At 42.1% G+C, this 23,872-nt stretch overlaps 1 protein-coding gene across 2 annotated transcripts; it reads right to left on the minus strand.

Annotated features, from left to right (window-relative positions):
- Window positions 1-4,771: 4,771 nt before the first annotated feature.
- On the minus strand, window positions 4,772-20,415 carry LOC123037899 (hydroxysteroid dehydrogenase-like protein 2). 2 transcript variants are annotated; one of them, XM_044460728.1, is made up of 5 exons: window positions 20,276-20,415; window positions 20,057-20,220; window positions 19,759-19,972; window positions 19,309-19,695; window positions 4,772-5,308 (listed from the first exon to the last, which is right to left on the minus strand). In XM_044460728.1, exons 1-5 carry the CDS (start codon window positions 20,287-20,289, stop codon window positions 5,227-5,229), a joined length of 861 nt encoding a protein of 286 aa, XP_044316663.1. In that variant the 5' UTR covers window positions 20,290-20,415; the 3' UTR covers window positions 4,772-5,226. The 2 variants fall into 2 exon arrangements, with proteins under 2 accessions (XP_044316663.1, XP_044316662.1); XM_044460727.1 differs by lacking the exon at window positions 4,772-5,308 and having other exon boundaries at window positions 18,775-19,695; window positions 20,276-20,412.
- Window positions 20,416-23,872: the final 3,457 nt, after the last annotated feature.

The raw sequence follows: 23,872 nt of genomic DNA on the forward strand, positions 1-23,872 counted from the left end.
CATTGGCGCGGTACTATCCCAAGAGGGAAGACCCATCACCATGATATCTAGGACCCTAAAAGACCGAGAAGTTAACTACGCTACTAACGAGCGTGAACTGTTAGCCATAGTCTGGGCACTGGCAAAATTACGCCATTACTTATATGCAGTAAAAGATATAAATATCTATACTGACCACCAGCCATTGACATTCGCAGTATCGGAATCCAATCCGAATGCGAAAATCAAACGATGGAAAGCTCGCATCGACGAGTCCGGCGCCAAAATGTTTTATAAGCCCGGCAAAGAGAATCTCGTTGCGGATGCCCTCTCCCGACAGCAACTTAACGTTGTGGAGGCGGAAGAAGCTTATTCGTGTGCGGCCACTATTCACAGTGAAGTGTCGCTCACACACACCATCGAAACCACGGATAAGCCATTGAATTGCTTTCAGAACCAGATAACTCTGGAGGAAGCACGCTTTCCGTGTAAACGCAGCTTCGTGCTCTTCGGAAACAAGAGACGGCACAGCATTGATTTCATATGCAAGGAGTCACTGCTTGAGGAGCTCGCGGACGTTATAGTCCCCAAAGGCGTAAACGCCATTCATTGCGATCTGCATACGCTGGCAATGATACAGGATGAATTGGTCCGGCAATTCCCAGCCACCAAATTCTGGCACTGTAAAAACCGTATTACAGATATTTTCGCAGTCGCTGAGAGACGAGAAATCCTCACCACTGAGCATAATAGGGCTCACAGATCTGCACAGGAGAATGTCAAGCAGGTACTTTCGGAATACTATTTCCCGAAAATGACCAAGTTAGCGAATGAAATCGTCACTAACTGCAAGACCTGCGCTAAAGCAAAATATGACAGGCATCCTAAAAAACACGAACTCGGCGAAACGCCAGTACCGTCGCATGTGGGAGAAATGCTACACATAGACATTTTCTCCACTGATAAGAAATACTTCCTCACATGCATTGACAAATTTTCAAAGTTTGCAATGGTCCAACCAATTCCCTCTAGAACAATAGAGGATCTCAAACCGGCTTTACTACAACTTCTTAACGTCTTCCCTAAAGCCAGAGTCATTTACTGCGACAATGAACCCTCATTGAACTCGCACACTATTCGGGCCATGCTGGAAAATCACTTCGGGGTTAGCATTTCAAATGCACCGCCACTCCACAGCGTCTCGAACGGACAAGTGGAGCGATTCCACAGCACTCTGGTGGAGCTTGCCAGATGCCTTAAAATCGACAAAGGCATAAGCGACACTGTAGAGTTGATCTTGCTGGCTACGTCTAAGTACAACAAGTCTATCCATTCGGTCATCGATAGGAGACCGGCCGACGTGGTAGTCACACAAGCAAGTGACCCGCATTGCGAAATACAGGATAAGATTAGACTTGCCCAAAATAAGCTAAGAAGCAGGGAAAATACCTCCCGACAAAACCGAGTGTTCAATGTCGGCGACAAAGTCCTAGTGAAATCCAACAGGAGACTAGGCAACAAGCTTTCACCGTTATGCGAAGAAAAAACTGTGGAAGCGGACATGGGGACCACAGTCCTCATTAAGGGGAGGGTGGTCCACAAGGACAACCTTAGGTAGGCGAGACACAAACATGTTGTCATTCGCTTGATAATTTTTTACTATTTTTTCCATTTTTTATCTCTAGCCACTTGGCATAAGTTTTTGTCCTTATCATGTTTCATTACCATTATTTGTACTCATAACTCATTTACGCTTTATCTCATATGTTTGGTGGTGGGCTACCCAAATGTTATAAAATACTACAACAAATCCAAAATTACAGGTTTAAACCCATACCTCTGCTATTCCTTTTTGCCCTGACATCGGCGCACGTCACGGACTACTCGCAAGCCAAATACATTCCCATCATTGATGGACGAATTTTAGTATGGGAAGAATTCGCATTTTTGAGACACTCAGCGAATCTCTCAGAGTATAGGCGCGTGGTGGAGGAAACTGGTGGCATGATTAACATGTTTCCCCAGTCCCACATGCAAAAGCTTTTGATCGTAGATGTCGGTCACCTGCGTGACCTTCTCGAATCACTAAGCATCCACCATAGGGTAGCCAGGAGTTTAGACTTCTTGGGAGCGGCGTTAAAAGTAGTGGCGGGAACGCCAGACGCGGAAGACCTCGAAAACATTAAACTTACTGAATTTCAACTTATCAATGCAAACAATAGACAGATAAATATTAACAACAAAGTACAGGAACAAATCAATAGTATTACCACCACTGTCAACCAAATTCTGAGGTCGGCTAAAAAATCCCAAGTTGATACGGGACACCTATACGAGATGTTATTATCTCGGAATAGGATGATTGCGATGGAGCTGCAGAATTTATTGCTAGCAATAGCTCTTGCCAAAATCAATATAGTTAGCCCCAGCATATTAGATCATGCAGACCTGGAAAGTGTGTGGATAGAGGAGCCCACAGATACCCCCATTAGAGATATACTGTCCGTTGCGTCTGTCAAAATATTACAATCCGTTAACATTTTACATTTTATTATTAAATTTCCAAAAATTAAGTCAGCATGTGTCAAGATCACAGTTTTTCCCGTGTCACACCATGACACAGTACTCAGGCTGGAGGACAAGGTCATAGCAGATTGCGACGGAGAGATTCACACAGTCAAAAACTGCTCCGTGTCACCTGGAGCCACATTTTGTCAACTGGCGCTGAGAAGATCATGCGCCCAAGAACTCCACGCTGGGGGTATTGCGCACTGCGATATCCAGCATAGCGATTTGCACCCCATCACCCACGTAGATGAAGGCATTATCATCATAAACGATCGTCCAGCTCGTGTGAGGGTGGACAACGGCACTTACGTCCACTTACGAGGAACTCACCTCATCACCTTCATTGAGAGTGCCATGGTTAACGAAACCCGATACGTCAATCACGACGTGGCCCGGAAAAGGGTACCAGGAGTGGCTAGCTCGCCTTCCCTGAACATCACTCTGGAGCACAACATTCTCAGCCTTCCATACCTTCACCGCTTGAGTGAACGTAACTTGGAACATATTAAACAATTCGGGGAAGATATCAACGGCTATCGTTCACACCAGATAATGCTAATCGCAGGAGCGATCTGCTGCGCGTTGATCTGCGTCGGTCTCACTTATCGGCGAGTCACCCAGGCCAGGAGATCCACGGCCCAGCTAAGGCAGGTGATTGCCCAAATAGGGTCGGCCGAGGGCGGCCTTAATTCTGAGGGGGGAGTAGTTAACTAAGTTAACCGGGCGACGGCAATGACCGATCGTCCGAAGGCTCGCTCCGGCCAAATTGCTGACACAGCGTCTGGCCGGAAGCTCGTGCATAGCCGGCAAAGACTACCCATTGGAGTGGCCGCTATGAGTCTCTTTTTGTTAGCTTTAAGTTTCAGTTTAGATTTGACTTTATATGAATAAAGAGCTGTCGCTCATACAATTTATACTCCGACTACCGTCGTTAAATTCTTATTATTGAAAAACTGTCTGAGTCCCTAGGCCAGCAGGTAAAGAAGGGCAGTCACCCTTCCAACATAATCTTCGTAATTCATCTTGGAGAATTCTACGGCCAGCCGGCCAACCACCACAGCGACGAACCTTGCCACCCGCACCCCCCTGGATAAGCTGCAACTGCGAGGGACGACCCGTGGGATAAATAATTAATTAATTTACATATGTTTAAGAACAACTCATTGCGTCTTATGCCCTCTTCCCAGCAGAGCTCCATCCACCATCCGTTGAACGGATGGTCCAGCATATTGCCGTTCCGAAAATTCCCAGTTAGTTCCCCACCAAATTTGAAGGAATTTTTTTGAAAAATTAGGCGATGTTTTTTTTGGTGCAACTCTGAGTTCTTCTTCTTGACAGTGGAAATTGGAACATTCACTACGAAAATTAAAAAAATAATGGCGGGTAACTTTTGAACAGGACGGCGCCAATTCAAAAAATGCAGTTTATACTTGCAATAATTAATTAATTAATGCTCCATCCGTGTGGCAGCATTAGGTGTTGCTTCACTCTTTCCTAGGCGCATACCTTACTCACAACATTGAGCAGAACATTTAAAATGAAATAAAATATGAAATTTTAATAAAACAAAAAACAAACATTTATATATAATGAACTTGATTTGTTACCATTTAGACAATATTGGGCAATAACTGTTCATATTTTGTCTGCAGGCTGGCAAAAATCGGCAGACGTATTAGTTCGATTTGATTGTTTGCGTAGATCACTTGCAGTCTGTTACCAAGTATCATTTATAACGCTGAGCTCATTTTAAATGTTGTGCAAAATGCAACGGTCTAAACTAATGAGCCACAGCTGTTCAGATCAGCTGTTATCGGATGGTGGATGGTGGATGTGCTCTGTGGGAATCGGAGTTTCACATTTGTCAAAAATCCCAACCGTTTCAGACGGATGGACTCTATGGGAAGAGGGCATTAGTTCCCCATCCAAATTTGACGGACTTTTTTATGCGATAGTTAGTCGATGTTTTTTCGGCGGAACTCTGATTTCTTCTTCTTGACAGTAAAAATTGTAACATTCACTACAAGATTAAAAAAAAAATTTTTTTTTAAAAAGGAAGACGTCTAATCAATAAATGCTGTTTATACTTGTACTGCTTACTGCTCCACCCGTTTAACAGCCTTAAAAGTTGATCCCCTCTTTCCTAGGCGCAAAGCACTTCTCAGAAAGAGAGTTTGCCCCCAAGATTTGGGGATTTTGTGGTTTACAATAAACTAATAAAATGTAAATCGGTCAAAATGATTAATTTTCATGTTAAAAATACAGAAGTTATAATTTAATTTCCTTTTTTCCCCGATTGTTTCAATTAGCCTTATGATGATGAGTAGGCCGATCCTGACTGTATATAAATACCTGCAAATAGCTTTAAAACTGAAGGACTTGTTTGGAAAGAAACAGACTAGATTGGCTAGATTGTTGATCTGATGAAGAATATGTATACTTTCTAGGTTCGGAAATGTGCCCATCACTGCACTGAATACTTTTGAATAAAATTAGAATACTGGAAATTGGAATTGGTACTTTTTGATAGTGTCAAAGAATAACATCAAATCTACGGCATCTAAATGATAGTAAAAATGTAAAAGCAAAAGCAACTGTGAGTATCAACAATCGCATACAACAATTTTTTTTAGCTGTTCTTTCTGTCTTAAAGGAATATTTATACATGTGTTCCTGGCTTTACAGTTTGGCAGAAGGGCCAGCTTCGTCAAGAAAAATATCCGTAGCCAACAGGTGTATATTCTCCGGATGGCACGCATACCCGGCGAAATCCTTCACGTGCTTAAAATTGAGTGACCGTACATAAATTTCAGATTAATAACAATAAATCTTTTAGAGCCTATTCTCACAAAGCACCAGCAAAGATTTCTAGTTATTGCCAACTCCCTGATTTGCGGGAAGGTCCACAATATTATGTCGTGCCAAAAATTTCCTAGTTAGTCCTAGATCGTGGATTAACATATCTGTACGATTTCGTGGCGTATTTATCGGATAATTTGAAAAGTTCAACACTTAATTCTTGGCGCGAAACATTTAAAATTTAAGTACCTTCCATCCCATTCTCTGAACCAAAGCGTTTTAAGAAAAGTGAGCGCGTTTCCCAGGAACCAATTTGTTTATAAAATATATGAATGCTCTAATTAAAAGTTGAGAAAAGCTTTTGTCCTTTAAATAATAGCACTTAATGAAGTAAAAGCGACTGTTGACTGTTGATAGTGACAGTGTGGCTCAGTGGAAACTCTAATTTCACATCTAATCCCAGTCGTAAATTTGTTTTTTTTTTAAAGTACTCAGATCGAGTCCGCTAGCGTAAAAACTTTAATCTTTCCAATGTGAAGCATATACTATTGTATTGAACAATGTTTAAATGATTAAATTCATTTAAAATTGCTTGAATAATAGCAAAACTAACATCAGCTATGATGCGTTTGCATATTGGAAGCTTGAATTTATTTACTTTACAAAACTTATTTAGCTCGCATAAAAAGCGACAATATCATAAAAAGGCATGTGCTAGTGGGTAGACCAGGTGATACTCTGGAATATGTGCAACTAATGAGTAGAGAAGAATCCTTTTCTTCGTAAATTTTATAGCGTTGCCAGTCTGCTGAAATGAACATTTTTTAAAGTGTTCAGTAAGAAGCGCATGCCAAAAGAATAAAATTGTTATTCTTTTCGCTAGGGCTCACCAAAAGTTCATTTCAGGTGGTTGGCAACGCGAAGTAATTTTCTGGTATTTTTTCGTCGATCTGAGTACCGAGGTAAAAAAAGCCTGAACGCCAGCTGTTTGCCTCTCGCTCTCTCTCACGACCGGCTTAGTTTTCGTCGATCTGAGAACTAGGATTTATTTCTAAATTCAAACGCAGTGCTGCCTTTGATATCTTTTTTCCAAGAAATCGATTAAAGGCTCTGCACTCAGTAGTTCTGTTTGCATTAATGGAATGTTTGTTTGAATAAATTCGAACATTTCCATTATATAACCCCTGAAACTTGTAAAAGTTGCAAGATGAATCTTGGCAATATCAATAATCATTATAAGATTCTTAATAAAGTCGAATATACTTAAAATTTGTAGAACAAGCATTATTAACAGTGAAAAATTGTTCACTAATTACATGCTCAACACTCTGTTTCTCTGTGAATTTTGTACAGTATTCTAAAACAGTTTTTTGAAAATCTTGAATATTTATTTCTGCGATAAAGATGTCACATAGCTTTAGTGTGCAAATCTAATGGGAATTCAAATCTTCACTTCCCAATCCTAGAAGTTTGTCGAACACATTTTAAAATTGCTTGACTTTCATATATAGGGTTGGGTGAAGAAGTAATATCCCTGCAGTTCCGAAATTCATCACTACAAAAATTCATCACTGTTTAATCAGCAGCGGACTGCGACGCCGGCAGAGCCAAAAGCAAAGTCGGCAGAGCCGAAACTCTCCGTCTCCGATCGTAGGCAACGCAGAAAAATTTCCATCTCCCTCTCTTACTCCGTCTCTCTCCGCATAAAATGAGCTGAGAGGTGGAGGACAATGTATTAAAATCAGATCGACCTTTATACACCCTTGAAAATAAATTAGCATAATTTTTGTATTGTAGTCGTTGATTCTTATTAATTATATTATTTTATGGAAATACATTTTAAAAATAAAATTATTATGATAGTTTTGAAAGGTATTGATTCCTTTTTTAAGTGAATATAAGTTATGTGATTATTTTTCATAGTCGGACATGCTTTTATATACTCTGCTTTGACGCGAAGCGAAACATGTAAAGACAAATTAGGCAAAGGAAAGAACAATAGGATTAACGGTGCCCTTGTTTTCAACTGAATTTGTTTTCGCGGTTTTTACGTGCACTTGCATTTGAGAGAACGGAGAGAACAGATCAAAGCTGAGATTTTTTGTGAAATGTTATAACTAAATTTATCAGAAATTTAGGTGTTATTTTATTAATTATTTTGAACTGTACCTACATATGTATGTATACTGTTAATATATTTATTCATTATTTAAGGCGAAGCTTATAATAAAACTGTTGGGCCAGCATAAACTTAGCTGGACTTGGCCGGTGGCAAAACAAGAAACGCAGTAAGTTTTTATATATTTTATAATAATTTTTCTATTTTAGATATGTACATATACTTGGTCAGGAAGACCCAGTACATAAAGCACGAAGTCAAAAAAAGAGCACCGAAACCGAAACATCCTCAACACCTCCGAGACAACTGAAAACGTACATACATATGTACATATATTGAATTAAGTTAAATTAATTAGTTATATGTAATGAAATAAATAAAATAATAATGGAATAATGTAATAAAATAAAAATAAATTTATATGAAAATTTACTGAATGAATTTTACTGATGAAAAAAGCGATGAAAATGCGATGAAAAAGAGATGAATTACTGATTAAAGAGTGATGAATTACTGATGAAAATGTGATGAATTTATCACTTTAATCAGTAATTCATCACTCGTTATTCACTATTTCATCGCATTTTAATCACTCGTTCATCGCATTATTCATCAAAGTAAAGTTAACTAAGTTAACCGGGCGACGGCAATGACCGATCGTCCGAAGGCTCGCTCCGGCCAAATTGCTGACACAGCGTCTGGCCGGAAGCTCGTGCATAGCCGGCAAAGACTACCCATTGGAGTGGCCGCTATGAGTCTCTTTTTTTAGCTTTAAGTTTCAGTTTAGATTTGACTTTATATGAATAAAGAGCTGTCGCTCATACAAATTATACTCCGACTACCGTCGTTAAATTCTTATTATTGAAAAACTGTCTGAGTCCCTAGGCCAGCAGGTAAAGAAGGGCAGTCACCCTTCCAACATAATCTTCGTAATTCATCTTGGAGAATTCTACGGCCAGCCGGCCAACCACCACAGCGACGAACCTTGCCACCCGCACCCCCCTGGATAAGCTGCAACTGCGAGGGACGACCCGTGGGATATTTAAATAATTAATTGGCGCTCAACGCAAAAGTACCCACAGCGGTATAATAGGGATCATGTAAGTGAGCACCTCAGTCCTTATACTTCCCGGCATCTGCATTTGTGTGTAACTTATAATAAATAAAAGAAATAAATCGCGGCCAGAATATTCTTCTGCAGCTCGAATAAATAAAACAAGTAAATCACTGCCAGAATACTTTCTGCAGCTCCGCTTCCATAATTTGTTTGGTGTTAATTTAAAAAAATAAATACAATATTAATTAACATACTCATTATTTGATGACATTGTGGAATTTTAAATTGTGAAATTATATGCGTTATTATTATATTTGCTTCTGTGTGTTGTTTGCATTTTTAATTGCTAAAAAAATATAAATATATCAGACACATAAAATATAAATATAGTATTAAATATCTCGGCCTCGGCGCAAGAGCGCCGCTGGGAAATAAATAAATTGTTAATTTATTTAAATAATTTTATTGGCGACAGAGCTGTCACATCCAATTGTGGGCATTTAATTTAGCCCTTTTGTGTCGTTGTGTTTTTTGCTTATACTTAAAATTCTCTGTATTAGCTTTGCAACAATCTTGGGGTTTTTTTTTTTTTTTTTACTGCTTCCCCGCTCCGCGCCGGTACGCGAACCCGACACCGCGCATTCACATTTCGGCTCTGTTAGCTTCGCTTCTTTGTTTACCATAGCGGCAGCCCAGCTGCCACGGCCCCTTTGCTGTACAATTTTTTTTATGTAAAGCTGCTTAGGCATGCAACTCTTGGTAGATGGAATTTAACATTGCTGTCCATGTCATTCCTAGATTATAGGGATACCAAACAAAATAGCGACTCAGAGTCAGACTCTGAGAGACTTCTAATTACTTCTACACCGAGGCAGGCGGCTACCAGTGCCGCTCCCAATACAAACATGTCCATAAACGCGGATCAGCTCCAGGCTGTCATCCAGGCGGCTATCGCCAACGCCCTAATAGAAAAGGCCGGCGAGGACCAGCGCAGGGAGAATGAAATGCGCCGAACTATAGAGAACTTAGCTAGGCAGGTGGCAGAGGCGCGGATATCACCCGCCCAGATGGAAACCCCCCAGATTAAAGTTTATGAACCGATTGATATCTCAGGCAATGTTCAATGCAACGAGCCCTTAGACGCCGTTAAATGCCTTCCCGAATTTACGGGGGCACAAGAGACATATGTCTCTTGGCGGCAAGCGGCAGTAGCTGCGTATTATATATTTAGAAATTATGTAAATAGCTCACGCCATTACCAGGCGGTAATTATTATTAGGAGCAAAATTAGGGGCCCTGCTGATGCCGTGCTATCTTCGTTTGGCACTGTATTGAATTTTGATGCGATTATAAATCGCCTCGATTTCACATACAGTGACAAGCGACCGATGCATGTCATAGAACAAGAGATGGGCACCCTCAGGCAGGGAAATCTCTCTCTGCTACAATATTATGATGAGGTCGAGAAAAAATTGACCCTCCTCACAAACAAAGCCACCATGTCGCACGACGCCTCGGCGGCAAGGGTCCTATGCGAAAAATTCCGGGATGATGCCCTTCGAGTATTCATCTCGGGATTAAAACGCAGCCTCACAGATGTCCTCTTCTCGGCAAAGCCGAAGGACATGCCAACAGCGCTTGCTTTGGCCCAAGAAGTGGAGGCAAACCACGAGAGGTATTCCTTCGCGGCTTCGTTTGCAAGAAGCCAGGAGGATAAAGAAAAAAACAATATCCAAGGACGCAGGAGCGCCAACAGGCCACTCCTCAAAACAATTCGCAAACAGGTGCTAGCAAGAATCCGTATTTCACAAAGCAGCACAAAGTTCAGGTCCACTCTGCTCCACGCGGTGATAGGCCTCATGAGAATACTCCCGAGCCCATGGACATCGACCCTTCGCTGTCCAGGATGTTCAAGCCATCTCAAGCGCCGGCTTACCAAAACAGGAAACCGGCCGTGTCCGATCGATCTGGCCCGCACAAGAGGCAGAGAGTTAACAACATTGCGCAGAGCGAGGGCGAAACCGAGGGCAAATACACCGCCGCAGCCTCAGGCGCGGTCCAGGAAATCAATGACGACGCCATTCATGAATATGATTCAGACGTTATTAATTTTTTAGGGGAAAATCCCTGCTACCCGTCATCAGACGAAGAGTAGCAGGAGTAGATATGAAGCTTTTGGTAGATACGGGCGCATCAAAAAATTTCATCCGTCCATACGAAGGATTGAAAGGCATCCGCCCGGTAGAATCGCCATTTACGATACATTCTATCCATGGCGTCACCACCATCACTAGGAAGTGCTTTGTCTCCCTATTCAACTTGAAGGCCACGTTCTTCATATTACCAGATTTGTCCTCCTTCGATGCCATAATTGGCCTTGACCTGTTAAAACAGGCAGGGGCATCGCTTTGTCTAGCTTCCGGCCACCTCAAATGGGGCTCCGAAGTAGAACAGTTAGAATTCCAATCGTGCCCCGACGTCAATTTTACCAACATTGATTGCTCGGACGCCCCGCCTCTAGCTAGAGAGGCCTTTATAAAAATGCTCGGCGAACGAAAAAAAGCCTTTGCAAACGCCAACGAGGCTCTACCTTACAACACGTCGGTGGTAGCTACCATCAGGACGGTTAGTGAGGAGCCCATTTATGCCAAGCTTTACCCATACCCAATGGGGGCAGCTGATTTTGTCAATAACGAAATCCAAGAGTTGCTAAAAAATGGCATAATACAAAAGTCAAAGTCCCCCTACAACAACCCAATATGGGTAGTAGACAAAAAGGGCACTGACGAAGCGGGCAACCGCAAAATGCGGCTCGTATTGGACTTTCGCAAATTGAACGAGAGGACGATACCTGATCGCTATCCTATGCCAAATATCTCTATGATACTAGGGAATTTAGGCAAAGCCAAATACTTCACAACACTCGATTTGAAGTCTGGCTACCACCAGATCACTCTGGCAGAGCGTGACCGTGAAAAAACTTCCTTTTCCGTTAACGGAGGAAAGTACGAGTTTCGCCGGCTACCGTTTGGTTTGAAGAATGCTGCCAGCATCTTCCAAAGAACCATCGACGACATACTGCGAGAGCAGATTGGCAAATTTTGCTATGTCTATGTTGATGATGTCATCGTCTTCTCAGAAGACGAAAACGCCCACATACGGCACGTGGATTGGGTTCTTAAGAGCCTGCACGACGCCAACATGAGGGTATCAACGCAGAAATCGCGTTTTTTTAAGAAAAGCGTTAACTTTTTGGGCTTTATTGTCACCAGCAACGGTGCCACAACTGACCCAGAAAAAATTAAGGCCATTCAGGAATTCCCCGAACCCAAAAATATATTCGAGGTGAGATCGTTCCTTGGCCTGGCCAGTTATTACCGATGCTTCATTAAAGATTTTGCATCAATAGCTAGGCCCATCTCCGATATCCTGAAAGGGGAGCATGGAAGTGTCAGTAGGCACAGATCCAAAAATATCCAGGTGCAATTTAGCGAACAGCAACGGCTTGCTTTCCAAAAGTTGCGTAACATTCTGGCTTCAGAGGATGTCATCCTCAACTACCCTGATTACAAGAAGGCATTCGATCTAACGACGGATGCCTCGGCATTTGGCATTGGCGCGGTACTATCCCAAGAGGGAAGACCCATCACCATGATATCTAGGACCCTAAAAGACCGAGAAGTTAACTACGCTACTAACGAGCGTGAACTGTTAGCCATAGTCTGGGCACTGGCAAAATTACGCCATTACTTATATGCAGTAAAAGATATAAATATCTATACTGACCACCAGCCATTGACATTCGCAGTATCGGAATCCAATCCGAATGCGAAAATCAAACGATGGAAAGCTCGCATCGACGAGTCCGGCGCCAAAATGTTTTATAAGCCCGGCAAAGAGAATCTCGTTGCGGATGCCCTCTCCAGACAGCAACTTAACGTTGTGGAGGCGGAAGAAGCTTATTCGTGTGCGGCCACTATTCACAGTGAAGTGTCGCTCACACACACCATCGAAACCACGGATAAGCCATTGAATTGCTTTCAGAACCAGATAACTCTGGAGGAAGCACGCTTTCCGTCTAAACGCAGCTTCGTGCTCTTCGGAAACAAGAGACGGCACAGCATTGACTTCATATGCAAGGAGTCACTGCTTGAGGAGCTCGCGGACGTTATAGTCCCCAAAGGCGTAAACGCCATTCATTGCGATCTGCATACGCTGGCAATGATACAGGATGAATTGGTCCGGCAATTCCCAGCCACCAAATTCTGGCACTGTAAAAACCGTATTACAGATATTTTCGCAGTCGCTGAGAGACGAGAAATCCTCACCACTGAGCATAATAGGGCTCACAGATCTGCACAGGAGAATGTCAAGCAGGTACTTTCGGAATACTATTTCCCGAAAATGACCAAGTTAGCGAATGAAATCGTCACTAACTGCAAGACCTGCGCTAAAGCAAAATATGACAGGCATCCTAAAAAACACGAACTCGGCGAAACGCCAGTACCGTCGCATGTGGGAGAAATGCTACACATAGACATTTTCTCCACTGATAAGAAATACTTCCTCACATGCATTGACAAATTTTCAAAGTTTGCAATGGTCCAACCAATTCCCTCTAGAACAATAGAGGATCTCAAACCGGCTTTACTACAACTTCTTAACGTCTTCCCTAAAGCCAGAGTCATTTACTGCGACAATGAACCCTCATTGAACTCGCACACTATTCGGGCCATGCTGGAAAATCACTTCGGGGTTAGCATTTCAAATGCACCGCCACTCCACAGCGTCTCGAACGGACAAGTGGAGCGATTCCACAGCACTCTGGTGGAGCTTGCCAGATGCCTTAAAATCGACAAAGGCATTAGCGACACTGTAGAGTTGATCTTGCTGGCTACGTCTAAGTACAACAAGTCTATCCATTCGGTCATCGATAGGAGACCGGCCGACGTGGTAGTCACACAAGCAAGTGACCCGCATTGCGATATACAGGATAAGATAAGACTTGCCCAAAATAAGCTGAGAAGCAGGGAAAATACCTCCCGACAAAACCGAGTGTTCAATGTCGGCGACAAAGTCCTAGTGAAATCCAACAGGAGACTAGGCAACAAGCTTTCACCGTTATGCGAAGAAAAAACTGTGGAAGCGGACATGGGGACCACAGTCCTCATTAAGGGGAGGGTGGTCCACAAGGACAACCTTAGGTAGGCGAGACACAAACATGTTGTCATTCGCTTGATAATTTTTTACTATTTTTTCCATTTTTTATCTCTAGCCACTTGGCATAAGTTTTTGTCCTTATCATGTTTTATTACCATTATTTGTACTCATAACTCATTTACGCTTTATCTCATATGTTTTGGTGGTGGGCTACCCAAATTTTATAAAATACTACAACAAATCCAAAATTACAGGTTTAAACCCATACCTCTGCTATTCCTTTTTGCCCTGACATCGGCGCACGTCACGGACTACTCGCAAGCCAAATACATTCCCATCATTGATGGACGAATTTTAGTATGGGAAGAATTCGCATTTTTGAGACACTCAGCGAATCTCTCAGAGTATAGGCGCGTGGTGGAGGAAACTGGTGGCATGATTAACATGTTTCCCCAGTCCCACATGCAAAAGCTTTTGATCGTAGATGTCGGTCACCTGCGTGACCTTCTCGAATCACTAAGCATCCACCATAGGGTAGCCAGGAGTTTAGACTTCTTGGGAGCGGCGTTAAAAGTAGTGGCGGGAACGCCAGACGCGGAGGACCTCGAAAACATTAAACTTACTGAATTTCAACTTATCAATGCAAACAATAGACAGATAAATATTAACAACAAAGTACAGGAACAAATCAATAGTATTACCACCACTGTCAACCAAATTCTGAGGTCGGCTAAAAAATCCCAAGTTGATACGGGACACCTATACGAGATGTTATTATCTCGGAATAGGATGATTGCGATGGAGCTGCAGAATTTATTGCTAGCAATAGCTCTTGCCAAAATCAATATAGTTAGCCCCAGCATATTAGATCATGCAGACCTGGAAAGTGTGTGGATCGAGGAGCCCACAGATACCCCCATTAGAGATATACTGTCCGTTGCGTCTGTCAAAATATTACAATCCGTTAACATTTTACATTTTATTATTAAATTTCCAAAAATTAAGTCAGCATGTGTCAAGATCACAGTTTTTCCCGTGTCACACCATGACACAGTACTCAGGCTGGAGGACAAGGTCATAGCAGATTGCAACGGAGAGATTCACACAGTCAAAAACTGCTCCGTGTCACCTGGAGCCACATTTTGTCAACTGGCGCTGAGAAGATCATGCGCCCAAGAACTCCACGCTGGGGGTATTGCGCACTGCGATATCCAGCATAGCGATTTGCACCCCATCACCCACGTAGATGAAGGCATTATCATCATAAACGATCGCCCAGCTCGTGTGAGGGTGGACAACGGCACTTACGTCCACTTACGAGGAACTCACCTCATCACCTTCATTGAGAGTGCCATGGTTAACGAAACCCGTTACGTCAATCACGACGTGGCCCGGAAAAGGGTACCAGGAGTGGCTAGCTCGCCTTCCCTGAACATCACTCTGGAGCACAACATTCTCAGCCTTCCATACCTTCACCGCTTGAGTGAACGTAACTTGGAACATATTAAGCAATTCGGGGAAGATATCAACGGCTATCGTTCACACCAGATAATGCTAATCGCAGGAGCGATCTGCTGCGCGTTGATCTGCGTCGGTCTCACTTATCGGCGAGTCACCCAGGCCAGGAGATCCACGGCCCAACTAAGGCAGGTGATTGCCCAAATAGGGTCGGCCGAGGGCGGCCTTAATTCTGAGGGGGGAGTAGTTAACTAAGTTAACCGGGCGACGGCAATGACCGATCGTCCGAAGGCTCGCTCCGGCCAAATTGCTGACACAGCGTCTGGCCGGAAGCTCGTGCATAGCCGGCAAAGACTACCCATTGGAGTGGCCGCTATGAGTCTCTTTTTTGTTAGCTTTAAGTTTCAGTTTAGATTTGACTTTATATGAATAAAGAGCTGTCGCTCATACAAATTATACTCCGACAACCGTCGTTAAATTCTTATTATTGAAAAACTGTCTGAGTCCCTAGGCCAGCAGGTAAAGAAGGGCAGTCACCCTTCCAACATAATCTTCGTAATTCATCTTGGAGAATTCTACGGCCAGCCGGCCAACCACCACAGCGACGAACCTTGCCACCCGCACCCCCCCTGGATAAGCTGCAACTGCGAGGGACGACCCGTGGGATAAATAATTAATTAATTTACATATGTTTAAAAACAACTCATTGCGTCTTATGCCCTCTTCCCACAGAGCTCCATCCACCATCCGTTGAACGGATGGTCCACGGATTTGCCGTTCCGAAAATTCCCAGTTAGTTCCCCATCCAAATTTGACGGACTTTTTTATGCGATAGTTAGGCGATGTTTTTTTGGTGCAACTCTGAGTTCTTCTTCTTGACAGTGGAAATTGGAACATTCACTACGAAAATTAAAAAAATAATGGCGGGTAACTTTTGAACAGGACGGCGCCAATTCAAACAAGAGAGAACGCTATAGTCGAGTGCCTCGACTATTAGATACCCGTTACTCAACTAAACAACTTAATATAAATATGCCTTCTTGTATGTTTTGACTCAGACCTCCAATTTGGCTAACTTGATTTGATTTGCATAGTTCTTGGGATATAGTTCGGTATTGACAAATGAAAACCATCGCAATTTCCTTTAATAGAAATCCTTATCGAGAATTAACGTTGACTCTTTTGAGCACCTTGGGCAGTTTTCCAAAAATCATCCGTTAGATGGCGCCATGAAAGGCGGAAATGTAGGCGCTAGCCAGGCTTAAGCGTTTAATGGGTTTTTGGGCGTTAGAGTGGGCGTGGCAAACTTTTTTTTAGGCCAATCGATATTTATTGTCGAAACAAATATATATCAATTACAATTTGCATAATATCATCAAAACTGGGGCCACCCTTGGGGGGGGGGGGGGGGGGAGGGGGGGGGAGCACCATTTTGAAACAAACTTGCGCTGCGTAGGAACTCCTAAAATCTACATGCAAAATGCCAATCTTCTAGCTTTTATAGTTTCCGGGATCTCATCGTTCATACGGACAGACAGACGGACAGACGGACAGACGGACATGGCTATATCGACTCGGCTAGTGATCCTGAACAAGAATATATATACTTTATAGGGTCGGAAACGCTTCCTTCTACCTGTTACATACTTTTGCACGAATACAATATACCCTTTTACTCTACGAGTAACGGGTATAACAACGTGCAGTACCGAAGTCGATGTAAGTAAACAATTTTAATGTTTTACATTTTATTAATTACTTTTCATTACATTTCAGATGAATCCTTATTTCCCCAATAACTTACCCTTACCCTTACCCTTTCCCTTACCCTTCCCAATATCCATTACCATACCCTTCCCCATATCCTTGCCAATACCCTACTCATTACCCACCCCAAGTGGCTCACCCCAATCATTACCCTGCCCCTACCCAACAATGGAGGGGCAGAGGCAGGAGAACGAGGAGGCAGCAGCGTCCAAAAAAGCGAACGATGCGGCACCTAGAGCAGCGGCACCTAGAGCAGCGGCGGTGGCGGCAGCGGCGAAGGCCATTACCGCAGCAATACTAAAGTCGCCACCGGTGCCACCGACGTTAGCACCCCCCCACGAGGAGCCTGTACAACTTGCGACCTCGGTTCAAAAATAATAAAAATTGTTATAATATGAGGCTGCCATATTAAAGTCACCGACGTCACCGACGCGACCGATTCCAGCACCCCCGCCCTGGCCTCGAAAATAACAATAACAATTAAAAACAAGAGAGAACGCTATAGTCGAGTGCCCCGACTATCAGATACCCGTTACTCAGGTAAAGGGAGTGCGAGGGAGATGGAGACAGAAACTTTGATCACGCATAACTTTTTAACGAATGGTCCGATTTGAAAAATTTCTTCTACATTTCGATAGGTATTGATAAACACAATAAAACTGCATTTTTACTTTTCCGAAATATTTAAATTTTTAAAATCGTATATAAGCTATTGTGGGCGTTAAAGAGGGCGTGGCACCTTTTTGAAACAAACTTGCGCTGCGTAGGAACTCCTAGAATCTGCATGCAAAATGCCAATCTTCTAGCTTTTATAGTTTCCGAGATCTCAGCGTTCATACGGACAGACAGACAGACAGACAGACAGACGGACAGACAGACGGACAGACGGACAGACGGACAGACGGACAGACGGACAGACGGACAGACGGACATGGCTATATCGACTCGGCTAGTGACCCTGATGAAGAATATATATACTTTATAGGGTCGGAAACGCTTCCTTCTAGCTGTTACATACTTTTGCACGAATACAATATACCCTTTTACTCTACGAGTAACGGGTATAAAAATGCAGTTTATACTTGCAATAATTAATTAATTAATGCTCCATCCGTGTGGCAGCATTAGGTGTTGCTTCACTCTTTCCTAGGCGCATACCTTACTCACAACATTGAGCAGAACATTTAAAATGAAATAAAATATGAAATTTTAATAAAACAAAAAACAAACATTTATATATAATGAACTTGATTTGTTACCATTTAGACAATATTGGGCAATAACTGTTCATATTTTGTCTGCAGGCTGGCAAAAATCGGCAGACGTATTAGTTCGATTTGATTGTTTGCGTAGATCACTTGCAGTCTGTTACCAAGTATCATTTATAACGCTGAGCTCATTTTAAATGTTGTGCAAAATGCAACGGTCTAAACTAATGAGCCACAGCTGTTCAGATCAGCTGTTATCGGATGGTGGATGTGCTCTGTGGGAATCGGAGTTTCACATTTGTCAAAAATCCCAACCGTTTCAGACGGATGGACTCTATGGGAAGAGGGCATTAGTTCCCCATCCAAATTTGACGGACTTTTTATGCGATAGTTAGTCGATGTTTTTCGGCGGAACTCTGATTTCTTCTTCTTGACAGTAAAAATTGTAACATTCACTACAAGATTAAAAAAAAAATTTTTTTTTAAAAAGGAAGACGTCTAATCAATAAATGCTGTTTATACTTGTACTGCTTACTGCTCCACCCGTTTAACAGCCTTAAAAGTTGATCCCCTCTTTCCTAGGCGCAAAGCACTTCTCAGAAAGAGAGTTTGCCCCCAAGATTTGGGGATTTTGTGGTTTACAATAAACTAATAAAATGTAAATCGGTCAAAATGATTAATTTTCATGTTAAAAATACAGAAGTTATAATTTAATTTCCTTTTTTCCCCGATTGTTTCAATTAGCCTTATGATGATGAGTAGGCCGATCCTGACTGTATATAAATACCTGCAAATAGCTTTAAAACTGAAGGACTTGTTTGGAAAGAAACAGACTAGATTGGCTAGATTGTTGATCTGATGAAGAATATGTATACTTTATAGGTTCGGAAATGTGCCCATCACTGCACTGAATACTTTTGAATAAAATTAGAATACTGGAAATTGGAATTGGTACTTTTTGATAGTGTCAAAGAATAACATCAAATCTACGGCATCTAAATGATAGTAAAAATGTAAGCAAAAGCAACTGTGAGTATCAACAATCGCATACAACAATTTTTTTAGCTGTTCTTTCTGTCTTAAAGGAATATTTATACATGTGTTCCTGGCTTTACAGTTTGGCAGAAGGGCCAGCTTCGTCAAGAAAAATATCCGTAGCCAACAGGTATATATTTTCCGGATGGCACGCATACCCGGCGAAATCCTTCACGCCCACGTCTCGCAGTACCTCGTCGTCCACAAAGAACTGGCCCGTGTATTCCTTGGAGTCACGGCAGAATATAGCGTAGGCCGCGTCGGCCATTATCTCGGGCTTCCGAGAGTACAATGCACCTTCTGATCCGCTGAGCATTTCGACGGCTGCGGTGTGAATCGTGGTGCGGGGCCAGAGGGCGTTTACGGCCACGCCCTGGGCACGGAATTCCTCCGCCATGCCCAGAACGCACATGGACATGCCGTATTTGGCGATGGTGTAGGCGGTATGGTTGGCGAACCACTTGGGACTCAAGTTCAGTGGGGGGGCAAGGTTCAGAATGTGAGGGTTCTCGCTGCGCAGCAGATAAGGCAGGCAAGTCTTTGATCTGTGGAGTTTGATCAGCGCGGTTAGATTGGTTGACAGATTAGGCTCCCATCTCGCCCCTTACACTAGGAAAGTACCCCTGGCGTTGATGTTCTGCATGAGATCGTAGCGTTTCATTTCCGTGTCAAGGGTTCCCGTAATGGATATGGCGCTGGCGTTGTTCACCACGATGTCGATGCCACCGAACTTGGCCACCGCCGCCTCTACGGCTTTCTGCACCTGCCGCTCGTCGCGCACATCGACAATGCAGGGAAGCGCCCGACCTCCGGCCCGTTCGACTAGTTAAGGAACAAGAAGGGTTCAAAGTTCATTGGAGATTCAAAAGTAAGACTCTATTCATGTGGTGGTTAACGACAACTTACTCTCCTCCGCTGCCGTGTATATAGTTCCGGGCAGCTTTGGATGCGGCTCAGCGGTCTTGGCTGCAATGACTATATTGGCTCCATCCCGGGCCGCCTTTAAAGCGATGGCCTTGCCGATTCCACGGGAGGCCCCGGTAATGAACAAGGTCTTTCCTTTCAGTTTTCTGAGGACGAAAAAAAATTGTGAAGCGAATTTCTCCCCTACTGAGCAAGACCTACCCAGAGTTCTTCATGCTGTAGATTCGTAGTCTAACTCCTGTTAGTTCCGAGCTGTATGCTCACATTAATCAGAAAAGTACTTTAATCGCACTCATCAAGTGCTAGATAACAGTGGCGAAACATTTTAGGACCCGTTTACACTTACCTTAAAGCCTAGTACTCAGATCAACAAACGAGTACGCTTGCGTAAAAACTTTAATCTTTTCAGTGTGACCAAAATTTCGAGAGTTCATCAGAATTAAGCGTGCTACGGTCATACTGTCAGTCAGCTGGGTTTGTTGAGAAGCAGTTAAAATTCAAATATCGTATTTGCGGGAAAGAGCCTTTAAAAGATATTATCAATTACCTTGGCAAGACAACTATGCCGCTATACAAAGAAATTAAAAAACAATACAATTTAAATTTAACAGTTGTTTTTTTTAATTTAGTGATAATTATTTGCTAATTTAAAGTTCATAGCTGCACTTTTATTGTGTTTTTTCCTACATTCTGGACCTAAAAAACATTTTGCTCTGACAAGAGGCACTCTAGATAGTATTAATGTTATTTTGTCCTCACATGTAAGCTCCTGCAATCGACTTTTGCGTTTTTTTTAATTTTTTCCCTCCATTTTTTAAAATGTTCAGTGAGAAGCGCAATATGCAATATTCTGGTATTTTTTTCGTCGATCTGAGGACCGAGGTGAAAAAAAACGTTGACGAAAAGTGATCGCCAGCTGTTTGCCTCTCGATCTCTCTCATGACTGTCGTTCAGTTTTCGTCGATCTGAGTACTAGGCTTTAGTGTAAACGGCCATTAATTTATTGCATTAGCTCTAATATCGATAAGAATATCGCGTATAAGCGGATTTACACTTATACCCACTTCCCAAGAGTCCAAACTCTCGAAACGGTTGGAATTTTTGACAAATGTGAAACTCCGATTTCCACAGAGTACATCAACCATCCATCGGAACGGCCGGGATCGGCCGACTATATCCTATAGCTGCCATATAACTGATTGATCGGAAATGTCATAGCTTTGGTGTTTTTAAAGTTAGGAAGTTGGGATTTTCTATGGGTATTATTTTTGGAGTTTATAGAGTCCTTCACAGAGCGTGTGGCGTGTATGTAGAGGTTGTTTGAATTATGTTTCTGGAAATATTTATTAAATCCTTTACAGAACATGTGCCAAGATATTTATATATAATATATCAAAAGATATTTTGAAGACTGACTTTTAGAGAAGTTTCAATCAATTTCTATCTGCAGTTTTTTGTAATCACAATTTGTTAAGTGAATAGCCATAGAGAATCCTCTATTTTTATTTGATATTTAAATAATTAGAAGCTGTATTCTAATATATAAACTTTTGAATATTAATAACATTCCTTGCTGTTATGTATACCCTTGCAGAGGGTATTATAATTTTGGTCAAAAGTGTGCAACGCAGTGAAGGAGAGATCTTCAACCCTATAAAGTATATATATTCTTGATCAGGATCACCTCCTCAGTTGATATAAGCATGTCCATCTGTTCGTCTGTCTGTTTCTACGCAAACTAGTCTTTCAGTTTCGAAGATATCGAATTGAAACTTTGCACACATTCTTCTTTCCTTTGCACGCAGTCGGATCGGCCGGGATCGGGCGACTATATCCTATAGTTGCAATGTTGCGATTTATTTTCGTTTATGCTTATATTCCACCAGTTCGTCTACTCGCTGTTCAGGTCCAAGAAGCTCTGGGTAATTCTGGACGCCTCGATTCGACACAGAGAGTTTGCAATGAAGGCTGTGTCGTCAGCATACGTTGCCAGGAGGGTACCCGGATCTCTGGGATTTGGCCAGTCAGAGGTGTAAAGGGTGTACAGCACGGGCCTAAAACACTACCTTGTGTTACGCCAGCTCGTATGCATCTGATAGATGATCTATCGCCTCTCACTTCAACCATAAAGCTTCCATCCAGCAGATAACAGCTGCGCAGTTGGCAAGAGAGTCTTCAGCTTAAATAGCAAGCCATCGTGCCACACTCTATCGAAAGCTTCCTTTACATCCAAGAAGATAGCAGAGCTGTACTGTCTATTCTCGAAGGCATTCCAAATATGATGAGTAACTCTGTGCGCTTCTTCCGGGGTTCCATGGTGATTCCTGAAGCCGAACTCGTGGTTTGGAATTGCATCCTTAACACTTCTTACTTATTGGTTGGTACGACGCAACAAGGTTCTCCGGCTTATCAGCTTCGGTATCATCGATATCACTGCGCTCTTCCATTGTGTGGGGAAGTGGTGGATACGTAACAGTTATAAGTACCTCAGAAACTGAACGCCTAGAACTTTCGAAACAAAGAGAGATGGAAAATCAACACCAAAAATAGCACTACCATGGATAAACGAAACAAAATATAAAATCGGAGCGCCGAAAAAAAACCGTTCACTTTGAAAGTCAATGATTTCAAATGTGCTCTGGCGAGCACAGTTGGTCGGGAGCGCCTTCACAACTCTTGGGAATTCGATTTCCAACTATGGCAACAAATATTAGCATCTCCATAGCTTATTTTTTCAAAAAATGTTGACTATGACTAATCTCTTTTTACTTTTGCCGCTTAGTATATTGTTATAATAGTTTATAAGGTTTTTCACATTTTGGGTGTTTACAAATGATCTAAGAATATAAGCAGTTGCTTAAAAAAACTAAAATAAAACATCAAAATGATTGCTTTAGCGCGGAGGAACAGTTAATTGCCAACTCCCTCTTCATTTAATCATTCTGAAATCTATAAGCAGTAAAAGACAGGGGCTTTTTATTCTGCAATGAAAGTAAATGTTAAGTTTAATATGAAATATAAAACTTGAGTTATTTACCATGAACAATTGAGTTCTTTCGTTATGAAATTGCTAATCTGAAATACTTGAGAGATAACCTTTTGACTTTATCTTTTATTTTAAATTGACTTTTTTGCAGTCCGTTAGAAATATCCAATTGAATTTATTCATTCAACTCTTTTCATCGACGGGCTCTATGTGATACCTCAAGTTTGTTGAGGTATTGTTCTTCTTTTTGGCAGCTTTCTTTTATTGTTGACAGATGTTTTTTACATTTCTATTAAAATAGATTTTTTTCAAGGAGCAGGCTCTTTCAGCATCGCCTTTATTAACTAACCATGAGTTAGAAGGGAACAAGAATATTCCGGATGCTTTAGGTCAACTTTCCGACCCACGGATTTTGGAAAATTCTTCAATTTTTCGGATGTACCTTCCTAGCTTAAAGTCCTTTATTTGCACTGAGCTTTAATTTCTCACTAAAAGCAACTATTTTTTTAAATTTTTTGCGTATTAAATTTTTAGATAGTTTGTATGATATCGTCACATTTTTATAAAAATAAAACCGTAATTCTGATATGTTGCTATGTCACTATGTGTTGTGATGACTCTGCCTAGAAGGACGTATCTCTAAGACAGGAGCCCGTGTACCAAAATTTTGGAAAAAATTAAGTTTGTAAAGTTTGGCCACCGAGTCGATGAAAACGGTGCAGCGGACTTACGTATGAAAAGTGCGTTCGCCGATAGGAACAAGCTTCCCCTGCTGAAGCGGTTTTAAGCTGGACTTTGGCCCGGATTATTAC

Source organism: Drosophila rhopaloa, unplaced genomic scaffold (genome assembly GCF_018152115.1).
Source record: "Drosophila rhopaloa isolate 14029-0021.01 unplaced genomic scaffold, ASM1815211v1 contig_213, whole genome shotgun sequence".
Taxonomy (NCBI): domain Eukaryota; kingdom Metazoa; phylum Arthropoda; class Insecta; order Diptera; family Drosophilidae; genus Drosophila; species Drosophila rhopaloa.